The sequence below is a fragment of the Falco cherrug genome, chromosome 9 (genome assembly GCF_023634085.1).
Source record: "Falco cherrug isolate bFalChe1 chromosome 9, bFalChe1.pri, whole genome shotgun sequence".
NCBI lineage: Eukaryota > Metazoa > Chordata > Aves > Falconiformes > Falconidae > Falco > Falco cherrug.
Window position 1 is genome coordinate 24758250 of NC_073705.1, and position 22875 is coordinate 24781124.

General features: G+C 47.9%; 1 protein-coding gene across 3 annotated transcripts in view; it reads left to right on the plus strand.

Annotated features, from left to right (window-relative positions):
- The first annotated feature begins 4051 nt into the window (after positions 1-4051).
- The window catches only part of XPNPEP1 (X-prolyl aminopeptidase 1), a 32049-nt gene continuing 13225 nt past the window's right edge, over positions 4052-22875 (plus strand). The window contains exons 1-10 of one of the 3 annotated variants that reach the window (XM_055720507.1): positions 4059-4183; positions 5322-5417; positions 8094-8224; positions 14473-14536; positions 16269-16373; positions 16672-16764; positions 17686-17829; positions 18210-18305; positions 20549-20630; positions 21587-21797. In XM_055720507.1, coding sequence (XP_055576482.1) covers positions 8108-8224; positions 14473-14536; positions 16269-16373; positions 16672-16764; positions 17686-17829; positions 18210-18305; positions 20549-20630; positions 21587-21797 — 912 coding nt within the window. In that variant the 5' untranslated portion in view covers positions 4059-4183; positions 5322-5417; positions 8094-8107. Of the gene's footprint in view, positions 4184-5321; positions 5418-8093; positions 8225-14472; positions 14537-16268; positions 16374-16671; positions 16765-17685; positions 17830-18209; positions 18306-20548; positions 20631-21586; positions 21798-22875 lie in introns of all 3 variants that reach the window. The other 2 variants (XM_055720505.1, XM_055720504.1) reach the window with 2 other exon arrangements.

Below are 22875 nucleotides of genomic sequence, written 5' to 3' on the forward strand. Positions count from 1 at the left end.
AAATGAAATAAATAGTGCTGCCTTGTGCACTCATCCGGCCAAAGCCTTTAGCAGCAATCAGCTGGCTCATTCAGCCCGGGCATCCATCAGCCTCCACATGGGCCACGTCTCAGCACCAGTCCCTCAATGCACTCCAGAACTCCCAGGGCTCATCCATGGGCTTAACTCTGGTCCTGCTGGGTCAGGCCCCTGGTGGTACTGGGATGCTCGCAGTGTTTAGGCCTAGGTCTCTGCAGACAGGCAGGACACCAGCCCATATGACACAGTATGTCTCCACCTGTGCAATGGCTGTTTACTGCAGAGGGCTTGTCACAAGCATATCAGGAGATATCTGCAAAATGCTTTCTGGCCTGAACACATGTTTTCTTACAAGACCATTCCTCTTCTGGAATGAAGTTCCTATGCAGAATACCCATCAGTTTGTCATTATTATTTCTATGAGGAAGGGGAGGAAATTTGTCTAAATTTTAGTGCTCAGTGAGTCAGAATCAGTTGGAAGTCACCTGTGGGTGCAGAAGCCTTCACAACATGGCTCTGCAATACCAGGCACTCAATAGCAACTAAGAAGCTCTTGCAGACATCAGTGTTTTCCCTTCTACTTTCTGCTTCCTTTAGCACATTTTTAGAAGATGGGAATGCAGATTTATTTTTTTTTAACCTTTATTAAATCAAGATCTTGATCAGGAAGACAGAATGGGGACACATTTCGGTCACCAAACAACACAGTAAGGTGTTTCAAGTGGTAAATTAATTCCTTTTAAATTACACAGAGACATCAGTATGACATTGATAGTTGGTCTGTCCAAAGTGGTGCTTGTTATTTCTGTCCTGAGCTGGGACAAAAGGAGAGAAAGTTAATAAAATTCAATCCTCCTGATTTGCTCCCCTTCCACTCTGGGGTTGTAGAGTAGCTAGAGGCAGGACAGATCTGCTCTGATGCTGTAGCTGCTCTGTGGACTCTTCGGACTAGCTGTGGGCAGGCAGGATGGCACCTCCAGACTCGGAGGAATTAATGAGGCAAGTTTAATGGAGATTCTGAGCTTTCCCCTGCTCTGTCCTTCCCTTGGTATGCTGGACTGTGTGATCAGCCTGGTTATTTCATGCTGTGGACAGTCCCCAATTCACACTCCCACATAAGGAGATATATTTTCTATCCTCCCTGTATTTGATTGCCACTGCTCCCACAGTCTGTTAGCTAACCCAAACTAATTTAATAATGATTCACTGGCAAAAAATAATCAAACACTGGCACAGGCTATAAGATTACCTTGTGTTTAGCCACTGTCCTAAACTCAGCCAAACTGAAAGCTCTGCAGAGCAGGAAGGGAAGAGACTAGACACCCTTAGCTCTGTCCCTGGGAAGTGAGTGTGGAACATGTGGACCGTGCCAAGGGGGTGTTGGAGTCTCTTTCTCCCTTGGGTACACCGTGTACAAGCTGGGAAGCACAGGAGAGGAAAAGGCATCCCCACAGTGCAGCACTACTTGGTGAGCTGGAAAGGCACGTGACAAACATTTGAAATGTTTCCGACTGATCCATCCCCCTTCCCTGGGCCAGCACAGAGCTCCGGCAGGTGCAGCTCTCCACAACCCTCTATTAAAAGCCACAGCCAAATGCAAAATCTAACCCTGAATTATTATTATGAGTCAGAGGAGGCTGAAAGGACCTTTTCACAGCCCTGATTGGATTCAGCTGTAGAGTTTGCCATTGGCAAATGATCTCCATGATCATCATGCCAATGTTGCAGTGCTTTTAAAATGTCCTGACATGTGCTTTACTATGAGCATCACTGGATTCTGGCCGGTTTCCAGGAAATGAATCTTCTCAGCAAATATTCTGCAGGGTGAGCATAACGTGTTCTGTAACACAAATGCAAAACACGGCTGTAGTTTACCCTGAGGGGGACACTGATGTGCTGATCTAAATGGGCCCTTCCAGCCCAAACTGCCAGGATTGTATAAGATCCTTGTGGGGAGGGCTGGGAGATGGGATGAGAATAATTGGGAAACAGCAATTAGCTTCAGCCAAGGCAATTAATGAGGAAAGAAAATTCTTCCTGCTATAACAGCCATGATCACCAGCCTCCCCTCCCCTCTCTCCCATCCCTCTTCAAGGAGACCCTACAACCCTGGCCCCATCCAATGACCCTTCCCAATGCCGAGGTGCTGGTTGCAGGACGGACCTTTTATTCTCTTCTACTGCATTATGAGTTTTGCTGTGCTGTGTTATGCCCTAGATTTTACTCCAGAGATGTGTGAGATAGACCTCTGCAATGTGGAGGGAGCCGCAGAGGGCAGCAGTTGCTGGCTGGGGCTGGCTGCAGGATTTGGGGCTGCAGGAGGGCTGAATTGCTCAGCCTGGAGAATGGTCAGAAAGAAGAGGGAGCCAGATCCTTTCTAGATGTGCACAGCGAAAGGGCAAGGGGCAACTTGCAATGAGGAAATGCTGCTTGGATATCAGGAAAAAAACTTTTTGTTCCAGGGTGGTCAGCACTAGCATAGGCTGCCCAGAGAGGTTGTACTGCTCCTGTCTTGGAGATACTCAAAACCCAGCAGGACGGTCCCTAAGAAACCTGCCCTAGCTTTGAAGCTGGTCTTGCTTTTAGCAGGGGGTTGGACTAGAGACCTCCAAAAGCCTCTCTCTCCCTGAATTATCCTCACCTGATTTTGCTTCACGCTTCACCTGGAAATATGCAAATAGTCAGGGAGACCCAGGCGGTTTAGTAAAAGACTGACTTGTGCTGGCTTGCTAGACGCAGCAGCAAATGTTTGGCAGTTTGTGGGTAAAGCTCTGTGAGCTACAGCATTGGTGTGGACTGAAGACGGAAGGACGAAGGGCAGAGTAGCTGGAGGCTGCACTTTTTCTCCTCTGGAAAAATGCATGCAGACCGGGGCCCTGAGGCCAGTTTCATGAGTTGGTTGTGTACCCACACAGTTGTCCGGTACCCGTGGGATGCCAGGTGCAGTGCTCAGCCCATGCATCTTCAAGGGCCCGCTTCCTGAGCACCATGCAGCCAGCCGAGCATCTCCTCTCCTACTGAGTCCCCAGGATGTGTGGGAAACCCTGAACGAAGGTGGCTCCCACTGAGCACCACATTTTCCTCCTTTCTTCATCCTCTGTGGAGTGGCAGTTACACTGGGTGCAGTGACAAACCCCACGCAAGAAGAGCGGCTGCAGTGCTGTCACAGCATGGGCGCCAGAGGGTCCCCAGGGTCCCGGCTGCTGCAAGCAAACCCCTCTGGCCTGGATGCAGTTACAAAGCAGGTAATTTTTTTTTTTTTTTTTTTTTTGCTTTTGTTGCTTCTTGGTGGTGATCTTCTCATTTCTGCATTTCTGTAACAGCCTCCTGGGTTTGTCACTAGGCTTGACTTATGGCCCACCTGTAGAAAACTACTAGGGGCAGAGGAGCGCAGTGGAAGGTATTTTCATTAGCGCACGCATGGCAAACGGCCAGATTTCACACCAGTTCCACCCACCGCTGTTACAGTAGGAGCCTCCTCCCTTCCAAGCAGAAAACTGCCGGGAATTCACCTTGAAAAGCAGCCGGGCAGGACCCTTTCTGCCGGGGGCTTCGAGCAAAGTAATGGGAAGCCAACGTTTCCCCGGAGCCGTGCTCAGCACTGCAAAGCCAAAGCTGCGGGGCGCCCGCAGCCCGCCCGTGCGGTGCTGGGGGAGCCGCCGTGCGCCCCCGCCGCGCCGGCCCCAGCCGGGGGCCTGGGCTCCCATCCCCGCCCCGGGCCCTGCCCGGCAGCTGAAGAGTGAAGCGGCCCGCAGAGGCGAGCGCCGGACGAGGTCCCGGGGCCAGGGCCCGGCAGCGGTGCCAGACGATCCGTCCCGCCGTTTTTTCGAGGGAGGCACGGGCAGCCGGCTGCAACGCGCTCGGCCTGCCCCGGGTTTCGCACCGGCTTCCCGGCCCGCCTCCTCCGCAGGACGGGGCCCCCCTCGGGCTCCCCCAGCGGGGACCGCACCGGGCCGCCGGGGCGGGCTGCCCCCGCCGGGCTCAGAGGACGGCGGAGGCTGGCGCGCGGCGGACGGTCCCGGCCCCGGCTCTCCCCGGGCTCCGCCTCCCGCCTCACACCGCCGGCTCCCCCGTGACGTCCGCCGTGACGTCAGCGGCGGGTGGGCGCGGCGGCCGACGTGGGCGCTGACGTCGCGGCGGCGGGCGGCGGGCGGGCCGGCGGCAGGTGAGGAGCGGCGGGGCGGGGGCAGGCCCGGGGGTGCCCGGGGGCAGCGGCGGGGAGCGCTCGGTGTGCGCGGTAGCTCGGCTGCGGGGACCCGCACCAGGCCTCCCCGGCAGCCGGGCCCCGTCGGGGTGTCCGGGCCCGAGCGGCCCTGTCAGCCCTGCGTGGGGCTGGGGGAGGCCCGGGTGCGGCCTGGGTGGGCTGCCGGTGCGTTTGGAGTGTCGGTGGGTGCCAGGGGGGCGAGTCGTGGGGTCTGTGCCTCGGTACGGGAGTGCTTGGGCTGCCCTGCCTGTGGCCAGCCCGGGCCAGAGAGGCCTGGTTTTGAGGTGGTGCTGCTGGTTCCTGATAATGCGAGCTTACGTGCTTGTTTTGAACAAGTTTATTCGTAAAAGAGAAAACGAAAAGGCAATTAACAGGAGGACGAGCCTATCTGAAGCAAACAGGACGTAAACCCTCAGGATGGTCTAACACAGCAGCCACAGGCAACCCCGATGCAGCCTGACCGGCTGGCCTTGCCTGCCTCCCCGCCGCGGCCCTGCCGTGCCCCCGAGGCAGCAGGCCTGGTGTCCCCGACCGTTGCTGGCCTGGGGCTGCAGCAGCCCATCGCGCAGTGTGCATGAAGGAGGCAGGAGGAGGTGTCTGGCTCCCCGGCAACATTTTTGTGGTCATCCTTTACCCTGCATGTCTGATGGAGATGCTATCCGGGTAGGATCTGGCCTGGGCTCTTGGAGAACTGACTCCCCGCAGTTTGGGTGAGGTGTAGGTAATGTAAGTCTAGACAATGCCAGATTTTGGGATCCACCTCTGACTGCCATCGTGCTGTATTGATACTTTGCAAGTTGCTGCTTCTCTGCCTTAGTTTCCCCATGTGTAAAATGGGGAGTGCCCTCTGACAGAAGGATTGCAAAATCAAATTGGCATAAAACAGCACATGCTTGCAAGATTTAATCGTAAGTCTTGACAAGCAAGTGCCTGGCCCTTGATGTTCCTTGTTCCCCCACGGTTCACCCTCAGTGCGTCTCTAATCTTGCCAGTGGAACATAGTATTAATGCATTCTCAGCTCTTTGCTGGGGAATAAGAATGTTTTATGGGGGGGGCAAAGTTTGTTAGCTGTTTCAGTTTTGCCCTTTGCTTTCTCAGGCACAGTGAAGCTTATGAAGGCCAAGCAAAGAGCTGAATGGTATTGTGCATGAGCAGAGGCAAGAAGCGTCCAGACGTGGGGAGCTACAGAGGCAGGTAACATGGCAGTCTGATACCTTTGAAAAAGTTAGGTCAGAGAAGGGGACTGTGTCTTGCACTGCTAAATCCACTATCTTCATTTGAGCTGTGTTTGGAGTGATTAAATAATGATAGAGAAGATGTTTTAACTTGGTAGAGGCTTATAGTTACGGCCAAGAAAGGAAAGGTCACCTGTTAAAAATTATAGGGGGACCAGAGTAAATGACTACCAAAGATATGGGAGAAAATAGCTTCTCTTTCTCTGGAAATTGAAGACAATTTTATTGGAAAGTTTGTGAAGGTTTTTTTTTAAAGTGATTTCTTATACTGTAGGGGTTGTCTAATTTAGATGTTCTTCTTAACATGGCTTTTGTTGCTAATCTAGCTTTGTTGCATTTTTAATATTTGCAAGCAAATCTTTCAACAGTGAGAGTACTTATAAATTAAATGAATTATTATTTTTTTTTTTTAGCCTTGAGAGAATCTCTTGCTTGCTAAGAAAACTGTAGCTTGTCAGCAAGGAGCTTTATTACAAGGCAAAGCCTTGTCATTCCTTGCCTATTTAAATGAGACTTTCAGGCTTCTGGAGACAAAGTGCAGGTCGAGAAAGGAAGCTGTGTCCTTATGAGTTTGTAGAAAGGGATTTTTTTCTGCTGGCCTGTTGCTGTGTTGTTGCTCTCTCTCCTTTCTGTTTTTCCTCTGTCTGAACATAAATCAGCAGCAGTATTAGAGAGTGTTACAGCAACTTGTTACAACGGACAGACAAAAACAATCACAGTATAATAAAGTTCAGTGTAGCCTATGAATTTGTCCTGGAAATAAATCTGAGGTGTAATCTAATCCCAGAAAAGGCACTGGAGTCAAGATACCAGTTTGAGGATTTAGTGTATGGTGCCTTTTGTGCTTGTTTTGCTTCTTGTGGTCTGGGTTGTAAAACATAGTGCACCTGTGGGCAGACAGTCAGTCACAAGCCTGGTGTGCTCTAAACTTCCTGGGATGAGATGTGTGAATGGTGGTCTCGGGTTCAGATTTTTACACCTGAATGCATCAGACCTTGGTTCAGTTCCTGGTTTGGTCACAACGCTGCTGTGTGACCTTGGTCAAATCATGTCTTCCTGTGGCTTGTGAAATGGAGGCAGGTTTTCTGCCTTCTTGTGTAGATGGCAAACATCACAGGGCAGGGACTCTGCCTTATTGTGTTTTGGCATAAGACTGTAATGTCTCTTGGGCTTCTGGGTAGTTATAGCGGTATAAATAGAGTTAAGTGCTTAGATAAGCAAAAAATGTTTGAGTTTCATACTATTTGCTTCTCCCACCTATGATCTGTTTGTAGACATGGCTGTGAAGTGAGCTGTGGAGTGCACTGGTCAGAACAACATACTGCATAGCTGGTGTTCAGGCAGCACAGAGCCTACCAATCTTGCCCTGGAAAGCGACAGCATTAAAGTTGTAGGATCCCAGCATGTTCTTAAAAATTTGAAAGGAATGGATAGAGAAATGGGAAGGGGAATATCCCACTTTGGGCACCCTTTGGAGATGTGAGTGAAGAAAACACAGAGAGAACCTCTTCTGAAGTTCAGGTTACTTGGTTTCCATAGGCTTTCAGGCCAGGCCTCCCCCACAGCTTGAATATCCTCTGCAATCAGCTGGTGCCTTCCACTGCAGCCTTCATTCGCGCCAGCACAGCAGCATGACCTGATGCATCACTGTGCACGGTGCTCCCAGCGGGACCCAGCTATTGACGGTTTCTGGGTAGTAAATTGAGAGGCTGATATTCACTGCAATGCTAAAGATATATCTATTGCAAAACCACTGCAAGGGAGGATAATTGGCCTGTGCCCTTGTTTTGCCCTCTGATCTGCTGTCTTCATTTAGCCTGTGCCCCATCCCTGCCTGTCTGACACCAGCTGAGATCTGCAGAGCATTTGCCAAAGGTCTTCAGAGAAGCTTTCCTTAAGCATCCCTAGTTGTCCCCTGGCAGTCACTTGTGAGAGCTCAATGGGCTATTCTTCCTGCTAGGTGAACTAATGTGCAGCCCAGAGGTAAATATGGCCACTGAACACATCCCTGTGTATGTCCTTGGGAGTAATTTCTTTGCCCTGAGTTAGTCTGGTCACCAATCCACTATGAAAACCTGGGCTATAGTGAAACTTCTAAAAATCGCCACCTTAACTTGTCCGTTTCCGAGTCTTGATGTGCGTGGCTTGCTGTGGCGTATAAGCCACAGCATCTCTGCCCCCAGAGTGAAAAGACTGGACGCTGTTCTTTATGCATGTGATGGGTGGGGCTACTTCTGATCTGTGAGTATTTGGGACCATCGGTGTGACATCCCGAGACCTTTCCTGGCTGTCATAAGGCATGTCTGAGGTGCTCTGTTTCTTGGTGCTGCCCACGTGCAAGGAGGGTTGGCACATGTTAAGCTTGCGTGTCATTATTACTGGGCATGTCAGTGCTTGATGAGATGGGAAAGGTCCTTTACGGCATGGACCAGCTTTGTCTCTGTGGCCTCAACCTGATCCCTCATTCTCAAGGAACATAAGTGAAGTGATAGGACAGGAGAAATTCTTGGGTGGGAGGGATGATGTTGGCACACTTGTCCTCAAGGGGAGTTTTCAGTGGTGATGGCCTCCAGCCTGTGCATGTGAGTGGCCTGGGATGGCTGGAGAAGCTCTGAAGTTTTGTACTTTATTTCAGTTGCAGGTAGGAAGATGAGTCCAAAAATTACAACAGAGCTGCTGAAGCAACTGCGGCAGGTGATGAAGAGTCCCAAGTATGTCCAGGAGCCTGTGCAAGCCTACATAGTGCCCTCTGGAGATGCTCACCAGGTATGGATGGATGGATTATGAGAATGATTGCATTTTCCTTCCCTACAAGAAATAAAAGCCAGGGATAACTAAAATCATCCTTCATTCACTTGCTTTAATGGTTCTAGCATAAAAGCTTGGGTAACCTGAGAAGCGTCATGTTGGAAAAAGTTTCTGGAGTCTGTTCAGGAGACTGGAGTTTTTATGTTCTTGTAACAAATCAGCATGGATGTTCCACCAGCAGCTTCTCATCAGATTGTCTCCAGGGAGCTCACGCTGTAAAAAAGGGAGCTTGCCAGAGCACTTGCTGTCCCCATCCTGGCTGTTGGGAAGAAAAGATTTACTAGGGGAGGAAGGGGCATTATCTGGGCTTTAGTTTCCCCATTAGCACTTCCTGATCAACGCATAACTCTTAAGCGAGGTGGCGAAGGACTGGTTGCAGAGCTTTCCCTTTGCTACATCCAGTTCTTGCTGGAATTGCTGTCTTATGCTAAAGCCCTCAGATTCCATGCAGAGGGAGGGGCCTTTGGAGAGCAGTGAGGTGATGTGTTGCAATGACACTTCTCTTTTGATGCTGCTCTGCATCAGCTTGTCTTGTGCACTAAAGACAGGAGGGAAGTCTGGGCCCAGGGTGGTAACCCGTGGCGGTAACTGTGTTGTGTGCAGTTTTCCACTGTTAAGATTTCTGTAGTCTGTAACATAAATTTTAAATTGCTGAACTGCCTTTTACCTTCCCCACCTGCTCATATGCTAGTTTCACTCTGCTGTTAGGAGACCCAAGAACTTCCAAGGGTTTTTCCCTCCTCAGCCATTTTCAGGAAAGAAAAGACCTGAAGCTTTCCTGGCTCACACCCAAAGCTCCCTTTTACCCCAGGGTGCACGAGAGCAAAATAAAACTGAATCAGGACCTTTGCCCTTGACTTTGCACTGGGGTGAGCTAGGTCCAGACTTGCCTGCGCCTTGGGACCATATGTGCAGCATCATGTTTCCTCTTAGGGAGATCCAAACTTGGGCAGGTAGAGGGAAGGCAGTTTTCTGCAGCTGCTATTGTCTGCTGCATTCCTGCCTCAAGCTGCCTCTGTCCATATATAACTCTGGTTTCATTTCACTAGACGTTAAGTGCTGTCATGTGAGTTGAAGAATGTGACCCTCAGGACTTCTGGGTTTTTCTGTTGCTTTCTTTTCCTTGACAGAATGCAGTTAAGCAGAGAACCCCATGTTGCTATTTCCTGCCGGGCAAGTTGGTCAGGTTTCTCTGCAGAGCGAATCTATCTGAATGGAAACAATTACTAAAAGCTGATGATTCTGGCGCCTCTTGACTAGCTAGTGCAGGATTTTGTCTGTGAGGTTTGGGAATTGGTGCCATTTTAAGCATTGGTGGGAACCTGTTGATCCCGGAGCAGGCCTACTGATTCCAGGGAAACTGTCATGAGCTGAGGTTTGCAGCTTCCCCATCTTCCAGGAAAGCATTTGTTTATTGCATGCAAATAAAGAACTTTACAGCCCTGCAGTCAGATTTTGCTCTTAGGCAGCTTCCCTCCATGACTCAGAAGACTGTGGTTTAATGATACCCAAGCTTCTGGTGGCTTGAGCCATTTCCTCCCCACAACCCAAGTTACTTATTGCTGTCCTTTCCTCTCTCAGCTGTTCCTGAGGCTGTCCTGGGATCCACATCAGAGAACTTGTCAACAAAAAGGGCTTTCCCTCCTGTGGTGCTGACAAAGGGTTTAGATTGGGGGAAACTTTATTCCCTTCTTGGTTGCAAAGGAACCCCTGGATTGGTCCGATGCTGATACACTCTGATGCTGCAACTTGCTGACTAATTTCTCTTTGTAACACTGGGGATGTTTGGGGTTTGAGCTCTGAGCTCTGTGATGCTTTTCATATTGGTTTTCCAGCCAAGGCTAGAAGGCTTAGGTTGTAATACTGCGAGGAGGCTTGCCACCAGTTGTATCCTTTGCTTTCTATGCTTAGTTGTGTAAAGAGCTGAAAGACTTGCAGAGCTTCTCAAACACAGCTGGCTCTGACTCTGGCTTAACCAAGGCTCCTGTTACCTTGGACTTGTGGCTCTTGTAGCCATCCCTGAATGTTGGCTGCTTTGATTTTTGAAACTTTTGATGCTGGTGATAAGAAGTCAGAAGAAATGGACTGTTTGTTTGGTGACATGGGTGGTCCAAAGGCTGGTGAGAAAGGAGGGGAGTAACCAGCCAAAAGTAGGCTGAAGTCCATACAAAGAGCCCTGCTTCCTTACATGAGCGCTGGGTGGATCTTGTGGCTGGAGGTGTCAAAGGATCATGGAAGGGTGAAATGCCATGCTTTTGGAAATGAAGCACCTAAATCCTTTGTGGTTTGGTTAAAAATACCTGTCTGACCTTTTGGGGTGTTGCAGTGGTAAACACGGGATTCATTTTTGTGTTGAGTCACCCGGTTTACATTGAATTTGAAGTTTGCCCATATGGGAATATTCAGAGATTGGAGGAGCTTTCTTCTTAATGGGAGGGAATGATGTTTGGATTAGGGCTTGGGTTTGGAGCCAGTCACAGCTTAACTGGGGCTGGCTTCTACCCCCAGGGCCTTGACTTGGTGAAAACAAATTTGGTCAGATCTGGCTGGTCTTCTGTATCAAGGAAGCACCTGCCCAGCTCAGGGCCCCATGTTTGAATTGGCAGAGATGCTGTCTTCTGCTCAGAGCTGGCTCCTCTGACACACACTTGTTCTGAGCCAAGGAATCAGTAGAGTTATAAAGCAAGAGACTATTTGTGCACAGGTTGCACTGACCTGTTCCAGTTCTTACCAATGCAGTTAGGTTCTTGGCAGTGAATACCGACCTCCCTCCAAGTACACAGCAGTGTTTGTTCTTTAAGGCATCAGTGTCATAGCTCTAAAGGCAGCAAGCTGTACTTTTCCTTGCTGATCTTGGTTAACCTTAGGATAGAATAAGCTTTTACATGTTAATGGCCCAACTGTGCAGGTTCTGGTGATAAGCACCACTTTTTTTTTTTTTTTTTTTTTTTTGTGGTTCCTCCTGGCTTAGCTGAGGGTTTCTGTGATGCAGCCCCCAGTTTTGTCTGCATGTCAAGGACTGACAGGTGTGGTGGAAAGCAGACTTGAAAGGCCTGAGGAGAGCCAGGGTGAAGGTCATTGGAGCTTCAAGACAAGCCTCAGGGTAATACCTTGCTCTGACTGTGCTGCGGCCTGTACTTTGTGTGGCGTGTGCAGGTGTTCCCCTTGTAATTTTAGCTCGTGCGAAACATGGACTTATCTTTGCACAGTGGGGGTTGCTGCATGGAACAGAACAGGTGGGCGTGCAAGAATTCAGACTGACAGATGAATGAACCATCTTCCTTTCCAGATCCCTCATACTCCCTTCTAAAGCCCATCTGCCTCATTGTAAACTCTTAAAACATTCCCTGGATTTGCCTGTGAATGGAACAGCATGAGGCATTCCCCATGTAGTCAAGGTCTTTGATAGTTTTAAATCTAGTAAAAGCTGACCTAGACTAACAGACTTTTTTTTTCTTTCTTTTAGATTAAAAATTGTTTTAATCTATTTCATTGTTCTATGCTGTTAATGCAGCTAGCTCAGTGTTAACCCTTCCCGTGAATGTGAGTTTGCTTGTCTGCACAAGCAGACTAGCCTGTAGCCTCTGCTGCATTGGTCAAGAGAAAGGGAAGAGAAATTGCTGGTCTGATTTGAGATGTTCTTAGTGATACAATCCACAGTGGGAAATTTCCAGCATCCCCTTTAGGCGCTGGACCCTGGGAGATGGTATCCCAGCTTTGAGCTGAGAAGTGTAGGAGGAGGGGAGCTGTAGCAGTCAAGAGGCTGAATTAGGAGATGCTGAAATGGGGAATATTCCTCAGGTCCAGCATCACACTGCCTTCACGTTCTGTCTTACTGCTGACAGGCAGCCAGGGGAATGGGCGCTTGATTCTGCTGCTTGAATGACTTTGTCCTCTGTCTGCTGATGCCTGTGTCATTATTTGAATGGGATTGGTGGTGATAGTGGTGCTGTGGTGGGCTGATGTGGATCCACCCCATCAGCTAGAGGTATGCAGGGGGCAGTCATCCCTTCCCAAGGTGGGTATCCTGACCCTTCTCCTCCCCACAGTTGTTGAGCATGTGTCACAGCCCTTTGGGGCTGGACAGGAAGAGACACAGGGAACTGGACTGGCTCAGAGATGAGGGCACCCGTGGTCTCAATACCCACCCCATTTCTGCCAACTTTCCTTAGTGGTTGGATAAAATAGAAGATTTCTTGGGACCATATCCCAGGAATCTTCAGTGGCAAACAAAAGCAAAAACTACTCAGCCAGATCCTCTTTTGGTCTGTGGGTTTTTCTGTCCCAAGGCTTAGATTCAAAGTGTGGTGAATGGTTGGTAGCTGCTGCCTAGGGCATCTCCAAGGAGGGGAGAGATATAGCTGTTCTGGAGGGGTGACCATGGGGTGACTGAGAACAGAAATAGAGTTGGTCCCAGGTGCTGCGATTGTGCTTCTCATACACTCCTGTGCTTTGAACCCTCTGCTGCCTTTAGAACAGTGAAGAGTACCATATCTGAAGGGAGTATTTTCTAACAATCAGGTGATTTGAACATAGCCCTGGCCAGAGACAGGGAAATGCAGTATCTATGGCAGTAGGAACTAAACCCACCTGAAAACTGGGCTGTGACTTCTCAGCTGGGTCCCTAAAATGTTTCTTTTGCCGCAACACAGCTGGGTACAGAGGAACTTTGTGGGCAGAGTAACAGAGTTTGGTTTCAGACCATTTGTAAGGTACAAATCCAGGGGTTTTGCAGCTCAAACATTGGCACTGTCAGCCTGGATTAAGCTGATTTGCTGAGTTATGCTAGTTAATTAACAGGTCTGCTCAGCAATTCTGACCTCTGAACTTGCCAGAATGGAATCCCATAAAAATGGTGTGTGGGCCACTTCAAGATACAGTTGTTCTTTTAATTTTGGCAGCTCCTGTGGATGTTAGGTATCTGTGCGTTGTCAGACTCTTCTTTAATGCTGCCAACAGACGTGTCAACAAACACAGGCTGTGATGGGTCTGAGATGAGGATGGACTAGTAGTCTTTGATTCCTGTTTACCCACCAAACCATGATCTGGTGGTTGCTGGTGTAGTTGGGTTTTCAGTAGGCAAGGAAGAAGTGAGAGGATCAGCATCTAATTATGGAAGGTCATAAGGGTTAAAGTTTTTACACTTTTATTATCTTGATGATTTTCTTTCAATGTCATTGATGTGGAAAACAAAGTTGTTTGTTGCAGTTTAACACCAGCTAGCAACTTGCAGCTGCTTACTGCCTCCCCTCACAGTGGGATGGGAGAGAGAATCGGAAGGGTAAAAGTGGGAAAGCTTGTGGGTTTGGATAAAGACAATTTAATAGGTAAAGCAAAAGCAAAGGAATTAATTCATCACTTCCCATTGGCAGGCTGGTGTTTCTGTTGTTTCCAGGAAAGCAGGGCTTTGTCGTGCGTAACAGTTATTTGGGAAGACCAATGCCATCACCCCGAACATCCCCCCCACTCCCTCTTTCTTCTCCCAGCTTTATATGCTAAGCATGACATCATGACCCCTTTGGTCAGTTGGGGTCAGTGGTCCCAGCTGTGTCCCCTCCCAGCTTCTTGTGCTTCCCCAGCCTACTCGCTGGTGGGGTGGTGTGAGGAGTAGAAAAGGCCTTGGCTCTGTGCAAGCCCTGCTCAGCAATAATGAAAAGGTCTCTGTATTATCAACACTGTTTTCAGCACAAATCCAAAACATAGCCCCATACCAGCTACTATGAAGAAAATTAACTCTCTCCCAGCCAAAACCTTAAATGTCAGTGAGGGGACTTCACTGGAGATAGTGAATTTTACAGATTTTATGTGCTGATTACTCTGGTCCCCAAGATCAAGGGGTGCTTCTGGTTTCTCTTCCTTTCACGTTGCAGCTTCAAAGGCAGCATTTGTTTGTTGCCTGAAGGGGAAGTTGAGTGTGAAATAAACATCTGCAGAGTACTTCAGTGTTTACAGATGTTTGTGGGAGAAAAGTGCTGCAGCTTAAAAAAAAAAAAAAAAAAAAAAAGACCCAGTTGGACGTAAATACAATATAATCACAGATGATTAAATGTTCCAGTGGAGTAGAGCCCAGAATTTTTAACTCCTTTCATTCTCTCTGTGGTGTCCTTTAGGAGAAAAAGCTTATCAAAATATTTTTCATCAGCTGATTTCCCCCCCCCCCCCCTCCCCTGCTGCTATAAATAATTGCTGCCTCTTTTGTTTTCTAGAGCGAGTACATTGCACCCTGTGATTGCAGACGGGCGTTCATCTCTGGATTTGATGGCTCTGCAGGTACCTTTCCAGAACTTGGGTTTTTGCTAACATACATAATTCCCCTGTAAAGAAATAGTCTCATTCATGGCATAGAGGCGGTATGGAAAAGGAGACCTATCCAGCTTGTTTGGACTGTTTTCTTCTCATTTCAGCATCTGCAGAATTATGTCTTGGCTACCCACTGGAATTATGTAATATCAGTGCAATAACAAGTTTCCAGAAAATGTTTGACCCCTGCATGAACCTCTCATAAAGTAAAATCCTATTAACTCTTCAATGTAGTGCTTGTAACCTACAGTCATTTCTTTTGATGTGCAGCCAGTACGAATAGAATTTTGCATTGCCCATTTGGGCAGGATGAATAGTAAATGGACTTTAGCTAGCCTTTCTGTTTAAACAGAGCCAAGGCCAGTAACACTGCATTTGGAAACTGAACGCTGCGGAAAAGTTTGCTTATCTTGCCGAGACAGGATGTTTTCTTGGCTGTAGGGTAGGTCTGTGTTTCAAGAGATCTAGTTTTTAACTTAACTGTACCCTAAGCTCTGCAACTTACTCTGTTGTGTGATTGTTGGAAACTCACTTTAGTGTCTACTGAGGTCTTCCCCCTCCTGCCCCAACTGTAAATCAGTTTAATAAATACTGCTACCTATGTGTTTGGAGGGTCCATTCATCAGTTCCTGTGAACTACTCTGGGACCTCCTGTGGAAGGTGATAAAGCCAGGGCTGTGGGCTGCTGTTAATGGATAACATGAATCCTGTATTAATTTCACGCCTTCTGCATGGCCTCTTCATAACCTTCCTCTCTATTTTGAGCCCTTGTTATGTACTTGGAAGGTCTGTGTTCCCAGCCTAGTGCTCAGCATATCAGTGAGGCTTCACACAGGGGCTTATCTTGTGTTACTTGCTTCATCTTTTCAGGCTGAAGCAGTTTAAAATGAAGTTTGTGTTGGGGAGTTTGGTAGAAAACAGTGAATTCATATTTGAAACTCTGCTAATGTGGGCTCTGTCACCAGAGAGTATGGTCAAGATGCAGAGACTCAAAAGACTCGGATTCAGTTTCTGTTTGTGCTGTGGTGTTTTTGTGGGGTTTTTTTCTGAATCACTAGGGGCAAGGCAGCTAGAGTGCCTTGCTGAGATGTCACTGTCCCTCAGCTGTTTGCCTGCACCCCTCCATCTGGAGTCAGTGGAATGGGACAGGCACTGAAACCAGCAGAAGTTTATATTTGTATTTCCTGTCAGCCATCTCTGCTAGAGCTGTAACATTTGGGAAGGGGGTGCAGCTGACAGCTGGGAGTGATACCCATGTCTGCTAGCCTAGTAACAGCTGTTCCATGTGGATGGCCAGAGCCCAGGCTTCCTCCCCATGAGAAGATGGGATGGAGTTCCAGGGATGTCCAGTATGTGTTACTGTGACAACAGCCAAGTGGAGACCACAGTCTCTGTTACAGAAAGTCTGGAAGGTCCCATTTACCCAGTTCCACTGACTGGCTGAGATATGCTTAAGCTGAATTTATCTGAGGTGATTTGTTAAGCTGCATCCTTGTGCATACTGTCTCTGATAGGATTTGGAAGGTCATAGTGCAGGGTGAACAGTGAATATCTCCACTGAAATTGGACTAACTTTTGAACAGTGAGCAGAGCTGCCTTTTGGGGTGTTGGGGTGCATTTTAAACACTCGCCCTGCTGACTGTGGCTCTGCATGGTGACTGCCCACCTCTAAATGACTCCATCTTTCTGCCTTCCTGTCTAGGTACTGCCATAGTAACTGAACAGCATGCAGCCATGTGGACCGATGGACGCTACTTCCTGCAAGCTGCACATCAAATGGATAGCAACTGGACACTCATGAAAATGGGTACACAGCAGGCTGGGATACTGCTCCGCTGATAAACAATCACAGGCTATTTGGTCACTTTGCACATGTTACAACTTGTGCTGTAGAGATACCCTATCAAGCAGGGGCTTAGGGATATCTTGGGTACACTGCTGCTCCTGCTTTAGTGTCCTGTGACTCTTCTTACCCATGGGTCTAGACATTCATTAGTAGGTGTACCTGATGCATTAGCTTGGACTTTTTGGGTAGTGTGGGAATGCTTCAGTATGACTGCTTCTTTGAACCTCTTTTTTTCTTTTTTTTTCTTAAATCCCTGAAGGTCTGAAAGATACACCAACTCAGGAGGACTGGCTAGTGAGTGTCCTCCCAGAAGGCTCAAAGGTGGGAGTGGACCCTTTCATTATTCCGGCAGGTTGGTTTTACTTTATTTTATCTCTGGGTTGGGCAACTAGATTTTGCTTCCTTGCTTCTCTGGCTAAGCTGTTGTATGATGTAGCTAACGATGTTTCAACTGGTTTAAACTGTCAGGCAAAACAGGTTGGATTTTGGTTTGAGGCATGTATTATGAGAGCTCGACATCAGTGCATTGGCTCCAAAACACAAGAACTACTCTCTGGGCTTGCAGTGACCTTAGTTGAAAAGCAGACTCCTGAACTTCCTTTTGCCTGTGCTGTGGCTCGTCATGGGCACTTCAGTACAAAGTTGCTGAATGCCTTGGCCAGCTTGTAAGCCAGAACACCCAGGCAAAACTGATGCTGATACTCCTGCTTGGTGGTTTTGGCATCCCTGCAGCTTTCCCTGCAGAAAGCACGTTCCTGGAGTGGTACCATTCATATCAGACGAATGAATATCCATCTAGTCATGCTTCAGAACACGGAGCCCAATCCACAGGTCACTGGAGTCAAGGGGAGATATTTGCTTGATTTACATGGGCTAAGGATCAGTCTTGTGGCTATGTGGAAGCCCATCTCTTATCTTGTCTAGCTTAGGTCTAGTGTGGTTCTGCACTGGGGTAGAAGACACCCTTACAGCAGCCTCTGGGGTGGCTTCTTCCAGTAACTTCTGTCTCCCAGCTGGAGCACTTGTTCAGCTCAAGCATGAGGCTCCAGGTCTGCAAGGTTCTGTATGTGCTACTGGCTGTAGCAGCTGTGTTTGTGGAACTGTAATTGTAATAGCTTTTGCTTTGTTTTTAACGAATGGGAAGGAGAGGCTGGATGGAAAGAAGGAGACTCAGATTCTTGAGTATGCCCCCTGTGAATGGGGCTGTTGCTGAACCAGTGTGTGTTCTTCAAAGCCGTCACTCTTAATTTTTTTTTTTTTTTCCCTTTGGTAGATCAGTGGAAGAGGATGTCCAAAGCCTTGAGGAGTGCTGGTCACGACCTTGTGCCCGTCAAAGAAAACCTGATCGATACAATCTGGACAGATTGTCCTCAGCGACCCTGCAAGCCTCTCATCACGCTGGACCTAAGTTATACAGGTAAGAAGCTTAACTCTCAGTAGACAGGAACTGTTTCTACTGCCCTGTCCCCTTTGCTTTCCTCTTACAAAGTGGTGAGAAAAACACTACTGCAGCGCAATATGATCCACTATGAATAGGTCATGAAGGTGATCGGACCTCAGCTAATGACCCCATTGTCCTCAAAACTTCAAATAGCCATTTACTAGATAACTTCAAAATAAATCTATGGATGTGTGGAGGGCAGCTCGTTTGAGAGTTCGTATCGGTTACTAGAAAGAAATGAGGAGCACAAGCACAGTATGTTTTGGGTACCTCCAAAACCCAGTGCATTGGTTTGTGCTTACATCATCATCCCCAGTAAGGCTGGTGACTGTAGCTTTTCATACTGTGTTTTGCAGGGGTCAGCTGGAGAGACAAAATTGTAGCCCTTCGTTCAAAAATGGCTGAGAGGAAAGTCCTGTGGTTTGTGGTAACAGCCTTGGATGAAGTAGCATGTAAGTCTTTGCATTGCCTTTCTCAGTTCTTCCTACAAAATAAATGTCCTTGGAAAGGAGGAACCTTGCCAGGGTGAGAGGCACTTACGACAGCTAATGTGTTCGTTAGAGGTCACTTGTATCAAGTGCAGTGGTGGTAATGGGTCGCAGTGACCCTGTATTTCTACCTAGTGCCTTAATACACCAGTGCAGCTCCCGAGTACTTTCTTGGCCCAGGAAACACAGCAAATCACCACCTTTGAAAAACAGCCCAGGCAAAGGGAAGGGAAGATTATATATAAAGCCTAAGGCAGTTTGAAAGGGGAAAAAAAGACCTGTGAGATTTTCTAGCTGTAAAATATCCTGATGCTGCCATACCCTATGGGAAGATGGAGACTTTTCTGCTGTGAAGTCTGGGCTATAAACAAAGCAATGCAACATGTGGCTTTGTATAGGTAAGGCGAGGGTGGGGTACACGGCGTTCATGGTAGTCTTCCTAATTGTCACTACCCTTTAAGTCAGTCTCTACCTTTCCAGCGTTTGGCAAATGCTTTGGTTAAAACAAGTAAGTCAGGGCTCAACTTGTATTTCCAGATCGTTTCAACCCAGGGTCACAGAGTCCCATTGGAGAGTCCCCTCGGTGTTTGGGGCCCCAGGATGACCAGGTCTCCATGCCCTGGCTCCCAGCCCAGTGTGTAGGAAGCGAGAATGGCCAGAAACAGCAGTGGTTTCCCTGGGACTGTTGTTATTAGTGCTGTATATCCTTTGTGCAGAAATCACCAGTGTATAGACTGGTGCAGTGGGAACGTAGTGCTGGCAGGGTGTGAGTGCTGCTAATGCCTGTGTCCCGTGTCTGATCTGAAATGATAGAAATTAAGGTGGTGTGTTCCTAACTCCAGCACTGCCAGTGCAATGTCTCTGGTGCTGGGTGAAGCCAGCCCGCTGAGGTCTGCGGGCTCTCCTGGATCTGTGACACTGAGCAAAGAGCTTGTTTCATGAAAGAAGTACTTCTGAGAGTGGTGAATAGGACTCCTCCCTGGGGAGGCCTGTGTGAGTAGAGATTGTGTGTCTCACCTTTTCAGGTGCATCTCCAATTAAATTAATGATAAATTGGTGCCCTGAGGTGGTTTCATTTTCAGATGGAATGTCTACAGCAAAGCCAAGCTGGGTTATGAATCAAGGGTTTTAAGATGGACCAGAGGAGGTCATGAGAGAAGCTTATTGCTGGGTGCCTGGTTGATTTCCTGTCCAAAAGGGGGAGACGTTGCCTTTAATTTTATCTAATTCAATTCACTGTGTTAAACTCCAGACAAGTTTCTAGGGATATAGAGAGCCTCAGAGGAGGCTGTAGCCTCCTTACTGCATTGGGAGTCGGCTGAGAGAGGAAGTTTGTACCCATGCAGTAAAGAGTTCTTTGTGGCTCTTTCCTGCTTTCAAGTGACCTACTCCTTCCCTGGGGAGAATCAAACTCTATTTTTACTTTTGTGGCAGAATTTGCACAGTTCAATGAATACAGTGCTGGGTTGTGATTTAGGACATGTTGGTTCTTTTCCCAGCTGTCCTGCTGGCTGGCCTTACTGCTTTGAGTAACTCATTTCAGCTAATTGGATACCCTGGGGTTTTTATTTGACCCTAAAATCAGAGATTTGGAGATGCTGCACATCTACTTCCCCTCTTGACTTTGAAATTTTGTGGCATAAAACCTTTGTGAAAAACCTTAGTACTATGCAGTCTCAGCCTGAGACGTTGGAGGCACCTAAATGAAGGCTCTTTGGAGTATTTTAGTCTTGCCTAGGCTGTCTCCCTCTTCCTTCAAGTATCAAAAGGATTGGAATGAAATGGTAACTTGTAACATTGTCTCCTGGCTGTTGAGAAGTGAGCTTTTGCTGCATTACACAGACCAGAAAGGGCAAACACAATTTTTTTTTTATTTTTTTTTTATTTTTTTTTTTAGCGTGTGTCCTTGTCTTTTTTTTTTTTGCCTGTGTCTGGTTTCTTCCAAGCCAGCCCTCCTTTAGAAGTTAAACCCCATTTCTTTGCCCGATGGGAGAGTTTAAACTGCAGTTCTGGTGCCATCTCCTGGCAAAAACTTAGGATTGCGGGAAAAACAGCAGGACGTGGGACAGCTGGGTGGGAGCTGGACCCACGGCCTGTACCCGTGACGACTCATTGCTTGACTGTGTTTTGCTGAGATTATTTTTGGCTTTCTCTAATGTTACAAAAGATGAACCAGGACTGTGATTCTTGGCGTTCTTATTTTCCAGGGCTTTTCAACCTCCGAGGCTCTGATGTTGAGTACAATCCTGTGTTTTTTGCATACGCCGTCATAGGAATGAACACAATCAGGTGCTTGTATTCCCCTCTTCTGTCCCCCAAGATACATTTTTCTGTGGGAGAGCTGTTCTAGCAAAGCATTTGTCTTTTCAAAACACCTACACTTGGGCACTTTAATGTCCTTTCTGAGCACTTTGTTTGAACATTAATTACTCTCCTCCCCTGAGCAGAGCTACAGAGGCAGCGAAGAGCTCTGCTGCACTCCTCAGCACCTTTGCTGTCTTGCTGGGTGACTGTGGGTATGATGGCTGAGCCCTCTGTCACCCTGAAATAATGCAGAGGGCCCTTGGAGCCCTGGGTGAAGTGTGGGTAAGAGCCAACACTGGCCTGGACATTGGAAAACTTTTCTCTAATGTCATTGATGAGTCACTTCAAAACTGCAGGGATTGTGTAGGAAAGTTTCAGGGCTGGCTTATGACAGAAGGCTTCTTTCCTGTGACTGCCCCATATAATGAGCCTCAGCAAGCATAAGTCTTTAGAAGAAAAAGAGATGAATCTGCTAGCTATATGCATCTGAGGTAAAACCTGGCTGGGTGAGTACCAGTTGTATGTGAAGGTGGAGCTGAACTTTCCAGTCCAGTAAAAGCAAGAACAATGTGGTACTTGGAACAGTAGCTTTTCAATTTCCAGATGTTGCCCTTAAAAATTAGAGAATGGGCACCATTTGCCTCTCTTTATTCTCTGCTGCATGAAGCGCAATGATGGGATGCAGCCATTTTGAATGTGTCATACAAACAAAAATGTTATCAGCTCCTTTCCTCTTAGCAGGGTGGTATGTCTAAATTTCAAAGCAGGATTTAAGTTGTGTGAAGGGCAGTGGTTAAAACAATATAGGCCAAAGTATAGTGCATAATTAACTAACTCCTTTCTCCCTGAAATGTCACCAGAATGGTTTCTCCTTCCCTTCTTTACTCCAGTCACTATCAGATGTGGTCCCACCTATCTGTTCTGTCCAATTTGTTTCTCAGGCTCTTCATTGATGGTGACCGGATGATGGACCCAGCTGTGAGGGAGCACTTACAGCTTGACTGTACCCTGGAGCCTGAGTTTAAAATCCAGGTGATGCCCTATGGATCTATCGTGTCGGAGCTACAGGCTGTTGGTGCAGGCCTCTCAGCCAAGGAGAAAGTGTGGCTCAGTGACAAAGCCAGCTATGCTCTGACTGAGGCTATTCCCAAGGTTAGTAGCCCATGCAAGGGAAAATACTTCTCTCTGCTCAGCGTGGTCAGGAACAGTGTTAGTAAGGGCAGCTGGCCTCAGCTTCCCCTCTGCAAAGCATGGTGCAGGCTGCAGCTTGTGCAGAAGGGATCCAGCTATGCTGAGGTATCGAGAGGTTGTTAATCCTGGGGTTGCTCTCGCTGGAGCTGCCCTTCCAGTTTGCTAAGCTGATTTATCCAAAGAATTGTCAGCTTAAGATAAGACAAGTATAGTGAGAGAGGGGAGGGGGGGAGGAAACAGGGTGAATTTGGGTCATTCTGTCCATGGATGGAGCATCAGCCTTATGTGGACCAGCAGTGAGAGCTGGAAACTTGCAGAAACTGAAGCAGGGATGTTGAGCAGGATTTTCAGGAGGGGGCATCTGGCTTGATCTGAGCGTCCGAAGATGGTTCCCCTTATATCTTCAAGCCACTAAAGCAAATCAGGCAATATGTGGCATCCAGTACCGAAGACAGGAGGGACAGGGTGATAGAGCTGTTGCAGCAGGGAACCTTGCGAGGACACATACAACCTGCAGGCACTGGTTGCTCATGCAGTGAGTGTGTCTGCTGAGGGACAGTTGCAGCATCAGAATAATTTCTGTACAGCTTTATGTGCTATATCTTACCCTTGAACTTCGCTGTCTGGGAGTCATGCAGTCCACTTATTATTCCGGTAGTCATGAAAGGAGATACTCGGGGAAAGACACACCAGCAACTATGAGCAAATAAGCTGGTTTCCATGCATCTTGTGTACATCTCTTGTTTGCCAGAGTTCACGTTCCCTGGAATGCCATCCGGTTTACAAAGCTATTTAGTACCAAACACGTACTGTGAGTAAATATGGGTGGGAGTTAGGGACCAGTGAGTATTTTCCAGATGTTGCCTTGAAAGACCCACTGAACACAATCGGTGCTTGTGCTAGGTTACTAAACAGTCTGGGCTTCCTACCTGAGAATCGCAGGGCTCAGTTGAAGGAGTTGCTGAAGGAAGAACTGAATTGTAAAAAGTGTTTGGCTGTAGGTCTGCATTCACACACCACCAGGTTTCTGCTCCACCAG